General features: G+C 49.0%; 2 protein-coding genes across 2 annotated transcripts in view; one reads left to right on the top strand and one right to left on the bottom strand.

The window, feature by feature from the left end:
• Positions 1–944: 944 nt before the first annotated feature.
• On the top strand, positions 945–8,152 carry RLBP1 (retinaldehyde binding protein 1). The gene is made up of 8 exons (XM_005242411.3): positions 945–1,245; positions 2,104–2,147; positions 2,424–2,552; positions 2,842–3,043; positions 4,145–4,323; positions 5,023–5,181; positions 5,815–5,925; positions 6,034–8,152. The coding sequence occupies exons 2-8, from the start codon at positions 2,136–2,138 to the stop codon at positions 6,190–6,192; spliced, it is 951 nt and encodes a 316-aa protein (XP_005242468.1). The 5' UTR covers positions 945–1,245; positions 2,104–2,135; the 3' UTR covers positions 6,193–8,152.
• Positions 8,153–9,876: 1,724 nt separating this feature from the next.
• ABHD2 (abhydrolase domain containing 2, acylglycerol lipase) overlaps positions 9,877–20,847 on the bottom strand; it is a 41,291-nt gene continuing 30,320 nt past the window's right edge. The window contains exons 8-11 of the mRNA XM_055812117.1: positions 19,702–19,812; positions 18,403–18,472; positions 17,414–17,498; positions 9,877–16,355 (exon numbers count right to left, since the gene is read on the bottom strand). Of these exons, the coding sequence (XP_055668092.1) occupies positions 16,159–16,355; positions 17,414–17,498; positions 18,403–18,472; positions 19,702–19,812 (463 nt within the window). The 3' untranslated portion in view covers positions 9,877–16,158. The remainder of the gene's footprint in view (positions 16,356–17,413; positions 17,499–18,402; positions 18,473–19,701; positions 19,813–20,847) is intronic.

Here is a 20,847-nt window from a genome sequence, read left to right on the forward strand (position 1 = left end):
CTCCCATGAAAACCAGCATGCAGTGCCCCTGGACATGATGGCATCACTTGGGGTCTTGGCACAGGACCGAGCTTTCCCTCCTGGCTCCTCCCTGCCCTTCATCTGGAATCTCGTGCCTCCCTCCTCCTCCCTCCCTCACAGCGGGGTCTCAGCTCCATTTGCAGGGCAGCCCTGTGGAAACCAAATCCGTAAATCCCGATGGCATTACAAAACATGCCTTGTGTAAGCACCTTCAGTCCTGCGCTGGTACTTAGCCCAGCCCCACCACCTCCCCAAAATCCCTGTTGTGGTATGAGCCTGCCCGAGCTCTTCTCCTGGGCTTGGGGAAAGAGCCGTGCACAGCCTTATCCTCACCGCGTTCTCACCCGGCTCCCACTACTCTGGGCTCAAAAAAGGTTAAGGCTGCAGGGGCTCCCCTGCCCCATGTGGCCTCAGCATGCTGGAATGTTCCAAAAACCCCATTTTTCCATCCCAGTGCACCCACACGCAGGCTTAGTGCAGTCCTTGCTGCAACCCGGGGCTCCCCTCCCTCACGGGTCCAGGGCATCGCCCCAGGGGTGGACTGGTGCCCAGTTCCAAAAGCTCCCAAGCAGGCAATCATCACTTGGGGGCACTGTAAAATAAATAATCTGCCCGTGGTTTTTTTATTTTAAAAGCTGAAAGGGGCCCCATAGGGATGCTGGTTCGGGTGGCCTCATTGGGGAAGCGTTGGAGAGATCAGCTGTGGGAGCATCCTCTGCTGTGGACCCATCCCTGCAACCATGCGGCCAAGTCAAAGTAGGACCTTGCCAGGCTTTTGGGGGCAGAAGCTGGGGAAGAGACCTGGCCCGCTCACCCTGGGGGAGCAGGCCAGGATGGCAGGCTGCCCACCCCCTGCCTCTGCCCCTGCCCCGTGCTAATGAGCAAGTTACACAACTAGAAGCTTTTATACTTCATTAATCGGGTCCGGCATCCCAGCCTGCCCCTCCACGCACGCTCCGGCTGGCTGGTGGAGCCCTGACTCCCTCCTTCCCTCTCCTCAGCTGCCTTTTGTAATGTTTTAATGGGGTTTCTTGCCTGGGTTTTGCTGACTTAATTACAAAGCTGCAGTGAGTTGATGCCTTGTGACGGTCTAATCCCAACCCGGTGACTCTACAAAGCTTTTGCACAGTGATCGTGCTGCTCCACTCCGGCCTCGCCGTTCGTGCATCCATCTCAGCCCCAGGCACTGACCCTCTGTGGACGGTTCAGCTTTTCCTCTCCCTGGTGAGTATCCAGGACTTTTTCCACCTGAAATAACTGTGTTGGAGACCATCATCCAGTCTTCCCTTAACCTGGCACCTCCGGGACTGGGACTGGTTTTAGTGCCTGGAAAAGGGGGATGCCCATCCCTTCCCCTGGAGCTGTTGGGGAAGAGGATGCCCCTGGGAAGTGGCTGAGCTGGAGCCAAGCATCCCTCGCACAGCCTGGGCTTGGAGCCAGTGCTACAGCTGGGTAGGGTCAGGTGCTGGAGGTAGGATGAAGGCAGCCCTCTTCCTCCTTCCCATGCATAGGAACAAGGTGTTTCACCCAAACCGTGTTGGAAGGATGCCGAGAAGCTCACGGTGCAGCCCTGCAGCCATCAATGGGCTCTGGGCTGGAGCAGCAGGGCTTGATGGTTCCGGAAGAACTTTGGGAATAACAGGGCAGTGGAAATTAAAGGCAATAAAAGCACAAGCTGGCTGGCTGCCTGGCCGAGGCTGGGTGCTTAGCCTCTGCCTGTATGAAGGTGGTCTGAGACAAAACAGCACTGGATGAGCTCATGGGGTCAGGGGTCCCCAGGAGATGCTCCCAACCTCCAGCGGAAAGGCAGAGCCAGCAAAAAAGGACGAAGGGGTCAGACGATCAATACGTAGATTTTTAAGCTGCTTTTGCGAACACCCCTAGTGTTTCTCAAGGCTGCTCAGCCTCCGGCAGGTAGGCAGAGATGCAGGCATTGCATGATGGCACTGAGGAGGGTTGGGGGTGTCCTCTGGGCACCCACCTCCACCCCTGCCTGAGCAAGAGGGGCAGGTGATGGGGCATAGGAGTCCTGCAGAAGCCACCAGGATCCCACTGCTGCTGATCCCTCTTTCTCTCTCCCAGTGTCCTGCAGCCAACGGAGGACAGAGGACAACATGTCTGCGGTTGTGAGTACTGCCCCCATGCCACCCTTCCCCTGCGCTCTGAGCATCCTGTCCCTGCAGTGTCGGGATGGGGTGCACCCCGCACACTCCTTGCCTCTCCGGCTGCTCTCAGCCTGTTGCGGGGAGCCTGGGCAGCACACAGCCCACCCCCGTCCCATTGCACCCCCTTGGGTGCATGCGTGGAGGCTCTGCCCTTCCCCACAGTCCCCTATCCCAGGAGACCTGCAGGGAGTTGGGGGGGCTGCCTGGGGAGATCCCACATCCTCTCCTCACCCCCAGACGGGCACCTTCCGCATCGTTTCGGAGGAGGAGCAGGCCCTGCGCACCAAGCTGGAGCGCCTCACCACCAAGGACCATGGCCCCGTCTTCGGGAAGTGTGAGAAGATCCCCCCGCACACCCTGCAGAAGGTGAGGGCGGCCATGGGGAGTGGTGGGGCAGGCACAGCCCAGGGATTCTGCTCCTTCCCAGGGGCCAGAGGAGACCATCACTGAGCTCCTGTGTTGGAGGCATGTACTTTACCGCAAAGGGTCTCCAAGCAGGGGACGTGGGTGACACTCCCCTCCCTGTGCTGGGATGCTGCAAGGAGCATCACTGCACTCCCCCAGCACCCAGGGTGCCTAAATGAACCCCGGGGTGTTTTGGGGTGTGTGTGCGGCATCACTGAGCTGGGTCCCCTCTCTGCTTGCCCCCCCCCAGGCGAAGGATGAGCTGAACGAGACAGAGGAGCAGAGGGAGGTGGCGGTGAAGGCGCTGCGGGAGCTGGTGCAGGAGAGGGCGGGCGGCGAGGAGGTGTGCAAGGCGGTGGCTGAGAAGGTGCAGGGGAAGGACGACTCTTTCTTCCTCCGCTTCATTCGTGCCCGCAAGTTTGACGTCCACAGGGCATATGACCTGCTGAAAGGTGGGGAGGGGTCCCAGGCTGTGACGCTGGGTGAGGACAGGGGTACACATCCACCAGCAGCTCCCACTCCTGTGCTGGGGCCTCCTCATCCCCTAATCCGCGTGGTGCTGGCACAGCAGGACCCTGGCATGGGAAGGGGATGAGGAGAGAAGATAAATAGAAACAGGCAGGGCTGGGGGGCTTGGGATGTAGGGGAAAGAGTCGGGATGGGGAAGGAAATGAATGAGGGTGATGCCAGGCATCCTGCAACACCAGGACAATCCCATTCCTTGCTAATTTACTGGGAAAAATGGGAAAAAAGTGCATTTAATGGTGGCAGGCTGTTTCATTTGTACAGCAAACCCAGCTGGTTTGGGCTGCACTCCCTCAAGAGCCCCATGTCCTATACATGCCCCTTTGTAATCCTGTAAAGAGCCAGCCCTGCACCCACCCTGATGCTTCTGTGCATGATGCCTGGTGGGCTCAGCGCTCCTGGGACCCCTTGAGGGCTGGGGGCTAGGTTGGGGGGTTTGTGGCACCCCCTCCCCACACCGAGAGTGATCCTTAGGGATGGAGGGGGAGTGGGAGGGCAGCCTGGGGGGCGGCCGCTGGTGAGGACCTGCCTGGCTCCTGCTCCACTCTTCTTTGTGTCAGCTTCGGGCATAATGAGTTGTAATTATCAGTGCTGGCTCCCAGGCGAGCTGTTTTGTTTGCCTGCATTTTCCCAGGACAAGGTTCCTTATTTCATGCCTGCAGGGTGCCAAGGCAGGGGAGCTAGAGGATGTCACCCAAACAGGGAGGAAGAGGAGAAGGGAAATGAGGGGGAAAATTACTTTATCTGCTTGTTGGGGTTTTGGAAAGGCGGCAGGCATGGGAAGCCCCCAGCATGGGGTGGGTAACACAACATGCTGGGGCTGGGGCTGGAGCTGATCTAGTGCCGAGCTCCTTTCTCCCTGCTTTGCTGGAGGAGACCTGACCCATGTTGAGCTCAGGCACAGCTGGTCCGTAGCTCTTGGGCTCAGGACCCTCTCACCGTTGCCAGTCCATCCTGGCTCTGGTGGCTCGCGCAGCTTCCCGAGGCCAGGCAAGCAGCCATTGCCCTCGATTTCTGCCTCCCTCCAGGCTACGTGAACTTCCGCCAGCAGTACCCCGAGCTCTTCGACAACCTGACCCCCGAGGCTGTGCGCAGCACCATCGAAGCTGGCTACCCTGGCATCCTGGCCAGCAGGGACAAGTACGGCCGGGTGGTGATGCTCTTCAACATCGAGAACTGGGATTATGAAGAGATCACCTTTGATGAGGTCAGCCCAGCTCAGCTGTTGCTCCCGGAGCAGAGCGGTCCTGCTCCTGGGCTTGTCCTGCTCAGCACGTCTGAGCGCAGCATCCCTTAACACATCAACATATGTCCACACGCAGCCTCCAGCCATCCAGGCTGAAGGAAAACTGCAGCCCTTTGAGTTTATCTTTCGAGGGAGTGTGGGAGAGTGTGGTCCATCCCAAAGGGTCCCCCCCTTCCTTCCCCCCGATGTGGTGCAAAGTGCAGGCCGAATCTGGGGTGTGCATCCCCCTGCCCAGGTAAGACAGGGTGAAAAAAGGCACCACGCCATTAAAGGAAGGCACTTCAGAAAGGAGGGATGTGCAGGGCAGAGGAGGAAACTGAGGCACAGGGCACAGAAAGGGCTTCTTGGCAATGAAGTTTCCAGGCATGTAACTCACAGCTTCTCCTAGCCCCATTTTCTGCTCAGCTCTGAATTTGGTCGCAACATAACACTGATCCAGATCTGAGATGTACCTAACTTGAAAGGGGAATGTGGTGGTTGTTGAGCATCCCCAGAAATGCCCTCCCTGCTCTGAAGTCCTGGGGTTGCCTGTGACAAGCAGGCTGAAGTCAAGCAGACCCTGCCCTGTCTAATGGTCCATGGGACTCTTCCTGGGACCCTCCTGGGGTCTATGGAAAGTAAGACCTAATACCAAACCCTGCTGTCTCTCCTCTCCATCAGATCCTTCGTGCCTATTGCATTATCTTGGAGAAGCTGCTGGAAAATGAAGAGACCCAGATCAATGGGTTCTGCATCATTGAGAACTTCAAGGGCTTCACCATGCAGCAGGCATCAGGGATCAAACCCTCCGAGCTCAAGAAGATGGTGGACATGCTGCAGGTGAGGTAGCAGAGAGGGCCCTGGGGGAGCCGAGAGCCCAGGGAAGGAAGGCAGCAGGACTAGCAGGGTTTGGGATTGCCACCACACTGATACAGTGAGAAAGCATTGTGGAGAGGCTGTTCCCCATCACATGCTCCTTGCCTTGCTTGTGAATCGGCTTCATCCTGCAAAATGGATCCTATTTTCCCCGCCCCATCTCCCTGCCCTCTCAAAAGCTGGACCAGAAGCAGTAGCACCACTCCTTGCAGCATCCTATGGCATGGCATGGCATGGCGGCCTTTCCTCACTAACATCTCAGCCCAGCTTGGTCCATGCTGGACAGACACCCACAGGCACTCCAGGATTTCTGCTCTTGGACCAGAGGCCAAAGGCTCTCGGCTCCCCTCAGGGAAGGACAGCAGAGATGTGGCCCTTCTCATGGAGTGGGAGCAATGAGCCATCTGGGAGGCTCTGCAGCTTCCCTGGTGCTAGGACATCCAATTCTCTGGGTCAGGACAGAAAGGGGCAATCAAAGAAATAAGGGGAGATTGGGTGAGGAGAGCTGAGGCAGCGCTGGGGTGTTCATTGCTGCTTGCCCAGCTCCACACGGACAGCAACATCTGTAATCATCTATGTCTGGCTTTGGGATCCTAGGACTCCTTCCCAGCACGTTTCAAGGCTGTCCACTTCATCCACCAGCCTTGGTACTTCACCACCACCTACAATGTGGTCAAACCGTTCCTGAAGAGCAAACTGCTGGAGAGGGTGAGTTTGGGAAAGGGACCCGGAGGCAAAGGCACTTCCCTGGGTGAAAGAGCAGCTGGGAAGAGTCGCCTCAGGCCACTGCTGAGGGTTGCTCCCATGTCCCTCCAGGTCTTTGTGCATGGGGAGGAGCTGGAGTCTTTCTACCAGGAGATTGATGCTGACATCTTGCCAGCAGACTTTGGTGGCAACCTGCCCAAGTATGATGGCAAAGCAACAGCAGAGAAACTCTTTGGGCCCCGCATCGAGGCTGAAGACACGGCTCTCTAAACCAGGGTCTGATCCCCCTCTCCCCTGTACAATAGGATCAGAGGTGGCCTTCTAACCCCAGCCACCTCCTTACTGTAGCACTGGTTTAATGACTGCTTGTGATGAGGCATTCTGGCCGTATTGCTCCATGCCTGTCCCTCCTCTCCCCAAATGAGGCAGCGGGCTGCCCAGCAGCTCTGCCCCTCCCAGGCAGAGCATCCTTCCCTCGGGAGCCAGCAGAGGAAGGAGGCCACCAGCCCTCTCCCACAGCATGCCCTGGCACTGCGGGGGGGAGGACAGGAGAGTGTCTGCTCTGGGAAGGGAGGGCTACAGCAAGGGAGAAATAAAGCATTTAACAGCAGAGCTCCAGGGTCCCTTGTGGCATGTGGCAAGGAACAGGGATGCAGCTTTTTGGTCACAGGCACTGGTTGCGCTGCTGGTTCTAAGGAGTGTCAGTGCTTGGTGGGAGATCCCTGTCCCCCCGTTACAGACTGCCCTTTGGCACAGGGGCCAAGGAACCAGCCGTCTCCATCCTCCCTGCATCCCAGAAGGAGCGCCACCCCTGCCCAAGCAGAGACCCTATCCTCAGCCAACTGCTCTAACCAGGAAAAATAGCCCAAAAGATGCAAACAAGAACCCGACCAGGGGCCTGGGGGGAGCTGGCTCTGCCTAATTCCTGCTCAGCCAGGCAGGCAGGGAGGAGGAACGGAGGCTGTAGCAACCCCTAAGACCAGGAAAAAGATTTTAACCACAGGACAGTGAAAGACAAGCAAAATATACTCTCCTAAATCCTTCACAAGTGTCAGCAGTGCAGCTGTTTCCCCCAGCACTGCACTGGGAGAGGGAGCTCAGTCAGGGAAGTCCCACCAAAAGCCACTGTGGAGGGCAGAGAAGGGTCCTTGCCCAGCAAACCGTGCCCGATGATAATGCTAATTAGCCCTTGCTGATGTGGAGTCAGCAAGACCTGGGTGGGGAGGAGGAGGCAGAAGTAGCTGTGTCCCAGGCGAGGCACTCCGTTCTGGCCCATGAACCAGGCATCTCCAAAGAGCTGATCGGATACCCATTTCCAGACCATCTTCTCCTCCCTTGGCCAGCAGTAAGGCTTGGAGAAGAGCAAGTTGCTGGTCTCTGCCCAAGTTACCTTCTTCTCTGTCAAGCTGGTCCTGCAGCATGCCCTGTCGTGTCCCCCCCCACTTCCCTCTCAGCTCCACACGGGTGCCCTTCATCAGCCAGAAGACCAGACTCCCACCCGAAGCCGGCCGAGGTGGAGGGCACTGACAAGAGCCGCATTCATCAGGGCACTGGCTCAGGCTCAAACCAAACAGGACATCGGCTCCAAAGCTGCGGGAAGGATGGGGCCTGTCTGGGCAGAGGCGACTGGGGTTAGATCTGTTTTCTCCAGCCTCAGCCGCACAGCTAGCCCACGTATGGCCAGTCCCAGCCCACGCCTGCACCAGCCTTGCGTGACAGCCCAGAGGGAGAGCGAAAGGCACCTCTCTGCTGCGTTTGGCTCCTTACTGTGCAGTACTCTCCAAGGGCCTGGGAAGCATCTGGAGCTGTCCCAGGGAAACCACATACAACAGCCCTACAACCAGTGCACACAACAGCACAGCTTGCTTGGGAGACAGAGCAATTGCAGCTCTCTTGTAAACAAAAAAACCCAACAACAAAAAAAAAGACAAACACCCCCCACCCCCCATACAGACACGGGAGCCCCACACTGCTGCCCTCTGGGATTTGGACTGGGACAGTCACAGCTCTCAGGAGGTCCCTGTGGCTGATCAGCACTGCTGGGACAAATTGTCAGCCAGTAGCTTGTTTTGATGGGGAGGCATAGAACAGCACAGCAAATGGAGCAAGGAGCATGGTCCATGCTGGCCTGTTTCCCCCCCGGAGTGACTCTGACCAAGCCAGGAAGGAGTTCTGAAGTAGATAAAACAGCAAATTGCAATGGCCAATAAACTAGAAATGGAGCCCAAAACACTGCCTCCCACAGTGCAATTCTTATTACAGGGGAAAAGCAGCAACAGTCCTGGTCCAGCCCAGTCACCCTGATGGCTCACCAGTCCCAGTTAACCGTCTGCATGCCTCACTTGGTCTGTAGTTAAACCCCCCCACACACACTAGTGAGCTCTTAGCATCAGTCAGGTAGTGCTCTTCTGTGCCCTAGGCTCAAAGATGTCAGTGTCCTGGCCAGAGATGCTGTTATGTGGTTTTTTCTGCCAGCAGCTGAAAGATTAAGAAACCCACTCACTCTTAAATAGGGAAGAATAACACATGATGATTCTGCAGAAACACAGCCAAAAGCTTTGCGCACCCTCCAGGGAAGCTCTTGTCCCAGAGGAGAGTTCTGTCATGCTGCAGGAAGGGCCACAGTTAAACCCTGTCTGTATCCTGCTTCAGCTTAGTCCTGGCACAGCTGCAGGTCTGCCTCTGGAGGATTCCTCCAGCTAGCAACCTCATAATCCCAGGAGAACCCAGCAGCTGACACAGGACTGTCACAACCTGCTCTCTCATCCAATAGCAAAAATAGCCCTTCTTCAGTATCTTCAGGGCAGGCATTAAGCTTTTTAAGCTGATACCAACTCCACTCTCCAACAGAGCAGTACTGAATACCTTTTGGCCAGAAACAAAGCAACTACAAAAGGCTCAAGCATCACTCATGCTGCAAGGGAAAAAGGGGAGAAGATAAAGTCAGCCCCCAGCTAGCTCCCAAAGTTGGGCCTCAGGGAAGGCCTCTGCCAACTGCCAAGAAAGCCATGCGCTCCTCCACTCAAGAACCTGCTAGACACCCCATGCTTAGCCACCAAGCCCAGCCCCATCAGATTCAAGAGCCAGGGCAACTATTGGATGCTCCTACATATCGCAGGAATTGCTAAGACTGCCTTCTCTCTAGAGCCTTTCTGTAGCAGCTCTGTCCTTGTTCTGCTCTCTGAAACACAACAGAGGCAAAGGAAGGCTCCAGCTGAAGATGACAGCGGTGGCAGGGGCTGGCACACCACCCATGTGTTGCTGCATAAGGCCCCTGTGCAGTCTTCCCATTTATCTACTTGACACTTGCTTCAGCTTTCAGTGGGCAGCAGAGCCAGGTCTTTGAGAGGTGGGCACAGAAGCTGCAACAAGCGAAAGGTGAAGATACTCCCAACTGTCACTCTTCCCATCCTCCCCACCTCGGCAGTGCAGAAGGAGTACAAACTTGAGCCTTCTCCCTCGAAGGACCAGTTCATTCACATTTCCTAGAACAATCCGAGTTCTTGCATTTACCGCTAGAACAGCAAACTAGTGCATCAAAGTGTAAAGGCAACACCAGAAACAGGAGTTACTTGCAAAAGTTGTCTTGTCAACAAGCTAACTGCTGCCTTGGTGTAATACTGCAGAGATGTAGGGATAGCCTTCCCCTAAGGCAGTCCTGCTTTAGGCAGCACTAGTGAACAGAAACTAACATCTTTCGCATGTGTAAAGGCTGGGTCTAAATGATTCCTTGTGTTCCCCTCTTAGCTAATCCGAATCTTGCAACCGAGGGAACATGTTCAGATACCCAGTTGCATTTTAATCAATATTACCTTGTTGGCCCAATATATTCCCATATCAAATTATCCTCTCCCTGCTGCAGAGGAACTGAATAAGAAGGCATGGCTGCTGTGCCTGTCAAGTGACAGCTGGCCTTCACCACCCAACAACATTGCACACACTACACATTATCACTGACTTCAATAAGTCCTTTATTTTTAAATAAAGAAATCTCACTGAATCAAAGATAACAAAATTACATTTTGTTTTGCAATGACCTCCATTTTACACCACACAAACAAAAATTAAAGAAAAAATCAGACATTGTTTTATATATATAATTTCAAAGGTAAACATCAGCAGATATAGAAAAATTGCATTGCTAGTTGCAAATCATCTTCCCTGCAGCTCTCAGCTCCAGAGAATCTGACTCAGAACATGGCAGCGGGGAGAGTGTCTCAGTATACAAGCTTTTTGCAGGGCAGCATTTAGAGATGGTTGCAAAGTATAATTTTGCCAATTTGAAAACATTTTCATAGTTAACTACTCACCAAGATCACTAGAAGTCACTCAGCCTGTTCTAGCACAGCTGCATGGGCAAAACAAGGGCACAGGTCTGTTCTTCCTAGGCTCCCTGCACACCACCTCAGCTTGGGATTGTCAGAGAAAGAGGTTACGTTTTCTCAAGAAGAATATTTAGTGGTCTGTCACTAGACATTACGATCAAGCTGTCAAGTAACACAATGAGAAATCATACTTCTTTGGAAAGCTGCTGACTTGGGCAGTAGACTTTGGTTATATTAACTACAACTGGGTTTTGTTTGGCTTTTTTTTAAAAAAAGACTTCCCAGTTAGCAGGAGCCATGAGGGTCAACATCCCAACAGAACTATAGTATAGATCCTAGAAGGAAGTTCTGTACCTAATCAAAGCTCTTGCATGACCAGAGAGACAATGCAAGCTTGTCATTCAGACAGAAGCAAAAAGGCTTTGTGTAGAGCCACTCTGCAGGATCAGGCTCCTTACTGCATTTCAACTACCTGGGTTAGGCAAGGCCATTGGGTGGGAAAGAAAGAAAAGCCTTTACCCACAAATGATGGGTTGGAGCTTTTAGTGTGTTATCAGATAGATGTGAAAAAGGCTGTTCAATACTAGCAGAGCCAACCTGATAAATGCTGCCCTGGACTGCAGTGTTTGTGTTCATTGATTAACCAGCAAAACCAAGAATACAGATATTCAGAATGCAACGGTTCAGGATAACCCTAGAAACCCTTCTACCACAGTGTGGAAAGCTGGCAACTGCTTTAACTCATTGATGGCACTTACACCTAAGCTACCCCAGCAGCTGAAAAGGTCCAGGTGATAAAAGGGGTACAATTACAAGGCACCCTCCCCTTGGGCTGGTGTTGCTCTGAGGCATTCTAAGCTTGGAGAAAACTCAGGAAGTCCTCATGCCAAGAAGGGCTGTTTGCTTTTCAGCTAGAAGCCATGAAGGAGACACTGCTTTGAGTCACTGTGGCTCCACGACCTACTCAACCAACAGACCTACCTAAAGAGTAAGGACATATGGAGCATGACAAGCCAGAAACAAGATGCTCTTCACAAAAGTGACTTATACATGCAGCACAAGGCTAGGGTCTTTTCTGATCTCCTGGAAGAAGACTGAAGAATTTCAATGAGTTCCAGACTGGCATAGTATTTCTAGAAAAACCTGGAAGCAATCCAGGTCACTAAACTGTTTGGCAATTAAATCCTGAAGTTGCTACTCTCTGCACTGTCTTTTAAGATGTAGGCAGTTAGGCAATCCACCTCCAGCTATGCTGCTGGAGCATTAACAGACACAAGAGCCTTGGGATTCTAAGTTAACAAGTCACATATTAAGCAAAGCAAACCCTCCTTCTATGACTCAATCCCTGCTAGAGGAGCAGAGAGCTGAAAGTGATCTCCACTGCTTATGTACATTGTTATTTTAAGCCTCAAAATAGACTGTAGCTAGTTGTAGGCTGCCCACAGAGGTCCTTTAAGTCAGCACACGCTTCTACAGTATGCATTGCCAGAACTGTCTCACTACCTAGCATCTGAAAATTAATTTACTAAAAAGCAAAGCCTCAAAAGCTCTGGCAGAGCTGTTAACTGAAATCTCTAGATATGCTGATGTCAAGGGAGGAGAAGGGCAAGGCACCACGTGTCAAAGGGCTTGGTCTAGGAAATTGTGACAGACCCAGAACAGGTGACACACAGATAACTTGGCTAAGTTCAGTACTGGAGCTAACAGTTCCCAACATTCTTTGATTAATGCCCTGTCTTTGTAACCTATCTTTTCATATACAGCAACTGCAGAAAAACACTCAGGAAAGACTGCAGGGAAGTTCAAACTTCAGTCTTCATAGTGCAACTACAACACTGCCAGACCCATCTGAAAGCACCTCCAATTTAGAAGCTAACCAAGGGACATTACAAATGCTGGCAGATCTGATGTAGCAGAACCCACAAGTTCCTTTTATTCAGTAAGAGCAATTCCCAGCTGCCCACCTTCAATCTTCAGGTCTCTCCAGACACTAGCAAAGGTGATGGTTGGACCAGCCTAACCAAAGAGTAATAGCTTTGTAACTTGCTATCCGATTGAGAGTCCTTGGGGTTTATGTTCAAGTGCAGTGACAGGAAAGAGGGGTGTATACCACATGAGACTACCTGTGGAAGAGCTCTGCTAATGCTTTTTCTAAGCCCAGTTTGAAACTAAACAGAGCATGACAGATTCATCATGCTGTAATCTTGACCTGCACTATCAGACTATACTGTAATGATCTACAAGTGTACACTTCAGCCTCACGTGTCTTGACAAAAGATGAAAAAAAGGCAGCTTGACCTCTGAGACTTAAAAATTCAGAATCCACTTAAGGTTGAGTTCGCTGGGCAGATGAAAGCCACTTGCCCATGTCACAAGACTAGTATTTTTTGAGAGAAGAGTATTTCTGATTGGACAAAGTCCCACACATCTTGGGGTTGCCCATCACTCTTAGCAGCAAGATTTAATATAGAATTCTCTTATTTGAAGGTCTTTAGAGCACTGCAGCTTAATTTTCTCCTCTCCCTCATCCTTAAGATCTCTTTAAGTTACTGCTGTGAGTCTGACACCACTAGTCTTGCTTTGAAAGCAGCATCACATTGGGTGAGATGGAATGTTTTTCCTCCTAACTGCTTCCATCTACAAGAAGCTTGGTTAAGATGAACCTCAGGCTCCAGAAACCTTGCACAAATAAGCTATAACAAAAGCTTCTCTTCCCCAAACAGGCTAGAATTGGTTTGTCAAGCCACAAGTGGTCTGAACAGCTGTAGATGCAAGTGCAGAAACAGTTCAAATGAGCAAGAAACCCCTATTACTTCTGTAGTTAAGAGTTTCAGAAAGTCCACAGCATCAGCACTTCCGAAGTATGAAGGCTTGGGTTGTGGGGCAGGAAGGAGATTCTTTAAAGTCTTTTCAAGGGAGGGGAAAAAAAAAAAAATATCTCTATTTGATCAGACAAAGCTACAGCTCCTGCTGCTTTGAGAACTGCCTAGTTGCTCACCTCATTTTAGAAGACTTGCTTAAAAACCAGTCATTGACTGGCCACCTGCTGTGGTGAAATTTGTTTGAAACAAGGGTACATTGGACAAGGTGGCAGCTTCCTCATATCTCAGAAATGGAAAAAAACATTTGAAAGTCTGGTCCGCCAAGAATAGTTTTCTTCATTCCATTTTGTAAAGAAGATTTTTTTTCCAAGGAAAAGCTTCCCAGGACAAAGCTGTGCATTCAGGAGCAACTGGCATGATGCAGTCAAAAAGCAGAGCTAAAACACTTGCTTAGCCTCAGCACTAACCTCCCCAGGCAGCACCCAGCCAGTTCTCACCCTCCTGACTCATGTTCTGGGCCAGTCAACCACTGAACTGCTCTGCCAGCCTGGAGTCCTGGGGAAGATGACAGAGCTTCAGCCACCTGGGGAGCTGGCCAGAGCGCCTCTGCTTTTGATAAGGCTCTCCAGTTGAGGAAGGCAGACACTTTACTCTCAAAAGGAGGTCAGACACACGCTGACCTTTCATTCATAGGTAACCACATGTTGGGTCATATGGCTGGCTCTTCACCTCAACAGCAGTATTGGTACCAAGGACAACCTCTGCTCCCCTAGAGCCATCTGAAGTTGATGCTCACCTCAGCATAGTAAAGGTCGATTGAGGAATGACACACGAAGCACACGAAGGGCAGTTTTGTTTCCTCAAGGCAGACAGCCATGACCTGTGTAAGCTACAGCTGTAGTATACTGTGAAATCTGAAACACTTCGAAAGTTGTAACCCATTGGAGATAAAAACCATATACCTCTACATGTCTAAATTTATCCTGTATCTATTTGATGCTTACAAGTGTTGTTTACACTCCACTTCTGTTAAAGTGAGAAGGTATTTAAGTCATATCCAATGATTATTACATGAACATCTACTTAAGCAAAAATCTGAAGTGTCTTTTATGACAGATTTTAGTGATATACAGATGCAGTATGAATAAGACTATAACAACATAGAGACAAGATATCCATCAGCCAAGAATATCCTTGCTAACTGATGCCCTAAAATAGTTCTAAAGGAACAGCCACAACCATGGCCAAGTCTTGCTATAGCTTTACTTGGTCACATCTTTTCTTCGAAGAAAAAAAGGAAACCTGTATTTACTAATAAGGAGAATGTGTAGATACCCACAGTTTGTTGTAACAGGCCAAGGTGTCTGGCCTAAGGCAAATGAAAGGAGTTTCCTGATACGATAATGCACCTTTGCTACAATAGTTAATTATTGCTTTATTAAAACAAAAACCCACCTCTCCAACCTACTGAAGGTTTAGGGACAGGACAGTCCAGAAGGCTTGTTCCCCTGTATTACCAGACTGAAGTCTTGCTGCTTGTTTCACCCTTAAGCTATAAACTGAAGTGCCTGGAACACAGACCAAGGCTGAAGCAGTAAAGTGCTAATAGAGTGGGAAGTGTGACAGGAAAAGAACTTCACTGACACTGATAAAGAAGTCCTAAGGATGAATTAGTGAGACAACACCACTGACAGAACAAACTAAAAGATTTTGACCTCAAAGTTTCAGTCTCCAGATTGCCATGGGACTGCTTTCCTTCCAGGGGGTAGACTATGGTCTTTAATAACCATCTCTGCACAGACCATAACAGCCACTTGAGGGAAAAGCACAAGTGAGTAGGCATCTTTCCTGCAAACAGCTTTCAGACTTCACTTTGCACATTAAAACTAGAAGAGGATGTCTGGGTGTGGAAAAGCAATTCAAGTGAGGAAGAGCCCAGTGTCTTACTGGAGCCAGTAATCCTACGACATTTACATCGATATGGGAGTAGTTAGCCATGCAAAGATATCACTGTAGTTGCACAGGGCTAGAGACATCCAGTTCCCCACCAAATATAAGGCAACTCATGTGTCTGAAAACCATTTGATGCTTTGAAAGCTAAGGGGAAGAATTCTTGTATTATTTACCCTAATATTAGGGGAATAAATCTAAATACCCTACCCCACCACCAAAACCAAATTAACCCTTAACAGAGTACCTAATTCTTTACAAAATATTCTTTAAAGCAGATCAATGTCACAAAGATCCTGCAGATTCCGAATCCCTGGTTTCCATTTGGAAGCCACAGCCAGCTTTAAAAAGCCCTGGGTCAAACAAAAAAAAATCTAGTACTAAGAAGATGACTACATTTAAAAAGAGGCAAAGATCATGAGAAGGTGACTGATCTGGTCTTGGTGCAAGAACATGTTCAGACAGAAACTTTAACTGTTATTACCAGCCTGCAGCTTTTCTCTACTTGGACTCCCAGCATAAAGACACCTCAATCCACAGACAGCTGAAGCATGGAAAAGTTAAGTATTTTAAAACTGATTCAATTATGTAAGTGCATTCCTAGGAACTAAAAGGCTTCCCTTGAGATGGTGCAAGGCTGGAACTCCATTTGTAGTCAAGCATCTGTTTTTCCAGCCCACATTTCAGTGGCCTGGACTGAACTGCTCACTGGCTTGTGGCTTGGTACAGGATTTTTCCAGCACCAGGTCAGCTGAAAACAGTCAACTGTTACCCTGTCATCTACACCTAAACAAACACTGCAAATCAAGTTTTTGACCCACAGGTGAAGAGATTGTGACATTTGAAACTTCTGCTATATTAAAGCAAGCAGTCTTTAGCTCAGTAATCCTGTAGCAAGTCACAGTCAGCAACCTAACTCTTCAAGCAGAGCAGTAAATTACAAACCCAAGTGACTATATATGCAAAGATGCTCTGACCAGATACTAATCTTTGCTTTAACTCCACTTTGGAAGAAAACATTGTGATCAGACCCCAGCCATAGGATACCAAAGAGAATGGAAACCTGAAGCAGCAGGTGAGGGAACAATGTGTTCCCAAAGGGGGAGATACACTAAAGTGATCCAGAGTCTTTGGGTCAATTACTCCTGGCCAGATACAGCCTGCTCTGTGTCCGAGCACTGAGACTTTGTCTTTTCCCACTGGCAGATGGCATTGGCATACTGTACCACAAGCTTATCCATCCAGGTAAGAGGTTCTGGGAATAGTACAGACCCTTCAAAAAATCCCAGATGGCCTCCATGAAGGGGCAGCACATGCATGACATTCTCCTTTTTCTCTGTAAAACAAAAGGAGGCAGAAAGTTCCAGAAGGTTAACATCTTCAAGCTGAGAATGAAACCATCTTAAGTTGTGATAATTAAACTCAACCTCTGGCATAGCATCTGAACCAAAGGAGCAGTCATGTGTAGGAAGCAGAAGTGCACTGACAAAAGGTCACAGCTACTTTGAAGTCCAAAGCACAAACTTGTTGCTTCACAGATCAGGACAGTCCATGAACACCAGCCCCAGCCAGTACGAGAAGGCTGCTGAAAGAAATGCTGCTGGCTGAGCCCTTACAGCAATATCTGTATCGCCACAAGAACACTCATTCGTGAAGGAGTGAACATCTTTAACACACATACACTGGAATTACAACTGTTAAGCATCATGTTGAGTTGTCCTAAGCTCTGACAGTAGATCAGCCACCTTGTTCCACATATAGTGAGAACGCCCCCATGCTTGCTTCTGTCTGTAAGCAGCTGTAGACAAATAGTCTGCTCACAGCTTTGAACTAGGAAAAGAACGAACCCTGCTTTCCCACCCTATGCACCTGCTATCTGTGTGATGAAGCAGCAGCCAGCTCTCTCTTCTGAGCTTCTAGAGGTCATCTGCCCTTTTTCTTAGCTCAAGATAGACAGCTCACAGGACTTCTTCCAAGGGAGAGATCCTAGTTCAGTGCCAAATGACACAGCTATGCATGTGCTCCCTGCCTTCATCAGCAAAGGGGGCCACTCAGGTGTACTTGATGAAGACCATCAATATAACAACCCACTTTTCTACTAAATCCCAATGAGGAATGAAGACACAAGGAAGCATTTTTTCATCCAAGAACGTAATCTGCTGGCTATCAACACAAGCCAAAACAGCAAAACATGCCTGAAAGGACTCAAGTTCTCCCTGCTCAAGGTTAGCCTTGCTAGTTCTAGTAACTGATGATTTAAAGAGGCCTAGTACACATCCCACAGGTTTACAGGTGTAAGGAAGCAAGTCAACCTGTTCTGAAATCAGATCATGATGTGATAAGGAAGCTGCAGGTATACAAGCATACACAGCTGAGGAGACTGCTTCAACATACCTGAAAGAGCTCTTGGAATTGATAGAAGACTCTCATGCACAAGAGGATCATCAGCAGCATTAACCAACAGAAGAGGAACATAGATCTGCATCAAGAAACATGGCAGAAAAGGAAAAAAAAAAATCACTAGTAAGAGGCATTTGAATTTCAGTCTACAAATGGTAAAAGCATCTTAGCTTCACTCAATTATGATATCTTTTTTCAGAGTTTCTCCAGGTACATGGCAGCATGAAAAGCATCAGAAAAGCAGAGTCAGAAATTAAGACTGGTGGTTTTCCTACCCATGGGCTACTCTGCAGTACTTTATTTTTTTGTGTTACACACACTGCCCCCCCCCCCCCCAACTCAATTGTATGAAAGGGCCAGAGGTGCATGACAGCAAATACAGACTGAGTCACAGATCTTACCCATTCTCAGAATTCAGATAGCTACACCCTTTTTTGCTCTGCATTGCTTTGCACATCAGGCAGTTAGTGCCAGCTCTGTTATGGACACCTTGGGTAAAGTCCAGGAAACTCCCTTGGAACGTCTCCATCCTCTGGCTCGGTACATCAAGAAGGAATTAGTCTTCCAGTTCCATTTCTGCAAAACTTTGGTCTGCTAAGCATCTTGCCTGCCAGATAACATCCTAAGTCTCTTTCACAGTATCTAGCAAACCTTTCTTCCTTAGAACTGCAGGCTCTACGTCACCATACCTTTCTCACCTTATCTTCATACACTCAAGTGCAGTTCAGCTGAATGCACGGCTTTATCTAGATCACTTGCATGTTACTACTTGTCAGTTGTAAGCTCTTTATAGTCTAGAGCATTTAGCCCCAGTATTAGAGGTAGCAGGAATTGAAATCCCACTCCAATATACTGCGCTCAATTATATCTGAAAATCCCAGCTAAGACAGCTATGTCAAGGTATCAACAAAAGAAACCACAGAGTGTTTTCCCTCCAGTAGGAAAATGAAGGTAGAAGAGCAATCGCTATCGCAATAGCTTACCCTGTGCAAGTAATGCAGGCAGCTTTCTTCTTCATAGTATTCCTTCAAGGAACTGTAGCCATGGAACTTCCTGAAATAGAGAAGACCCTCATTGCAATAGTCTGCTTCTAGTACCCATGAGGACACATACGCAGCGACAGGAATGATGCCTCAATTTTCACTGGCAATTTTTTTTCTACCCAGTGTCTCTGCAAACTCACCTTCGGCAGCACATGCCTTTATGCTTTCTGCGCTTAAACCCATGACAGCATGGGCAAGTTAAATATGCAAGCTGAAGTCTACAGCAGCCTTCAGGGCATTTTCTTAAGTATTCCACTCCAGTTAATTGTACATATGAAACAGTTATAGTGTTGTTCATCTTTACCTGAAAGCCTTTTCAAATACAAGACCACCACAGTTTACGAATGTCAAACATACTAGTAACAGGGTCTGCCTACAAGCCACCTAGAATTCACTGTCATTTCAGTGCCTTGCTAAAGCATTTGTACTCCATCCCAAACTAAGAATTCAGTAAACCCATACTCAAGTGCCTTGTTTGTAAAAAAAAAAAACACAAAAAACATAAGAGATGACATAGCTGTTGGCCCAAATTAGGAAAGCCTCAGGGATGAGGGACAAGTAGGAAGGTTTCTCTTCCATGGCTTTTAAAAAAAAAACAAAGCAGCTAGCAATACTCCCAGTCTGCCAGAAGCGTTACAGGTATATAACTGACAGTTTACAGGTTCATCTTGGGAAGGTGTCAATGCCTGATACAGAACATGCCATGGTATGAACACTGCCACTGAAAAAAGTGCTATGTGTTTTCAAGGGCACAGGCAGTAACAGGCTTAGTAAAGCAGAAAGCTTAATTTAGGTGTTAGCACGACAAGTAAAAAAGGTTATGTTGTCAGCCAACCCTAATGTTTATTGAGAACAGTGTTTTTTGGGGAGAAGGTTTTTTTGAAAATTCAAGCAGGGCTAAGGACATCCATGAGCAGTTCTGAGCTGTTTTCCACATTCCTCACTTTTTTTGCTAGAGCTTGCAGGCAGAGTTGGCCTCTTCCCACATTATTGAGGGCTGCAGGTTCAGATGTTACTGATAAAATCACCCAGGAGGCATTTACGTACAGAAGCTGTGACTGTCAATAGCAAGTTTTTTTCCTGGTACATTTTGTTCAATGTGAAGGCAAGGAAGAATTTGAGGTTGTCAGCACTGTATTTCAGATTCCTACAGGCACAGCAAGGGGCACGCAAGAGCAACACTTGAAAGAGAAGGTACTTTCAGACTTCTGCAAAGGATCAGAGAATTGCCCTTCATACCTCATAACGTTGTCATCAATCTGCATAAGGGATGTTGCTGTATAGAGTTTGCTCAGATCAGCATCTGACAGGCTTTGTGGCTTCTTCACGTTATCTCCAAAAAGAACTTGCCTGAAAGAGTAACATCAAGAAAAACATCCAAATAACAGGGGCAGCAAAGCCATGACCTATTCAAGGATAACTGAGTTCACCAGGTCTGTCAAGATAAGACCAGAAGTGGCCTACAATATACACGAGGCTTTCTTGGGAACAAGCACAGTTTATTAATCCACTTCCCTCTGCAGCAAGGCATAACAGAAACCCTAGCAGCCCCTTTACAGAAAAAAAGATGTTTTCCTGTTGTACTAGAAACTGCATGAGGGGCCTCTAAAGAATCTTCCCAGAACAGACAGCAGTAAAATTATTTAGAACAGAGGCTGCATGTTAGAGGGAGGGTCCTTTGGCTTCAGACCAAACTTGTGGGTGGCTTGGGTGAGAGTACTAGCAGTCCTGGGCATAGCATCTCCTTTACCATCTGGTCCTAAAGTCTCCCCAGCACAGATACGAGGTTGGCTCACACAGCAGAAGTTACTTGGGGCATTACCTTAGCAGAAAGCTATTTACCACGGACACTTGTCATAATTAGTTATTGCCCTCAGGAGAAGATGTGTTTCTTTACCAGAACAAACTGCTCCCCTAACAAACATAACAAAAGCCACAAGTTGGAAAGGGGTCTTTATTCCCTTTCAGAGGCAGCTGCAGGAGAGAGTAGGAGGGAGGCTAGATTTGATTTGGGGGAGTTACCTTAGAGCACAAGTGATTATGGAAAAAAGTTTACTTAACAGACTTGCCTTCGAGCCAGCACTGGCTTTTTCTGGGTTATGAATTTAAGTACCTTTTAATGGGGGCCTACCTAACTTCACATTAAATTTTGTCAAGTTGTCTAAATATTTGTCAATCTGGAATGAATTATGTGGATCACCGTACATGTCAGCTGCCCTAATTCCTTCTACAAGTGTTTCGTACTGCACAGGAATGTAAACAATGAACCAGAAGTTTGCAAGTGACATATGCTCTTAATCGGAACAGGTCGTAGATACTCCCCTCCTTTTCCCTTGAGTCAGACAGCTTCAAATATACACAGATGAGGTACTTACATGTTTACTG

This window comes from Falco peregrinus, chromosome 1, assembly GCF_023634155.1.
Source record: "Falco peregrinus isolate bFalPer1 chromosome 1, bFalPer1.pri, whole genome shotgun sequence".
NCBI lineage: Eukaryota > Metazoa > Chordata > Aves > Falconiformes > Falconidae > Falco > Falco peregrinus.

Bases quoted from the DNA above. Each gene is read 5' to 3' on its own strand.
- RLBP1 (XM_005242411.3), top strand. The intron at 5,182-5,814 runs GTGAGGTAGCAG...TTGGGATCCTAG, and splicing joins AGATGGTGGACATGCTGCAG to GACTCCTTCCCAGCACGTTT. The intron at 5,926-6,033 runs GTGAGTTTGGGA...ATGTCCCTCCAG, and splicing joins AGAGCAAACTGCTGGAGAGG to GTCTTTGTGCATGGGGAGGA.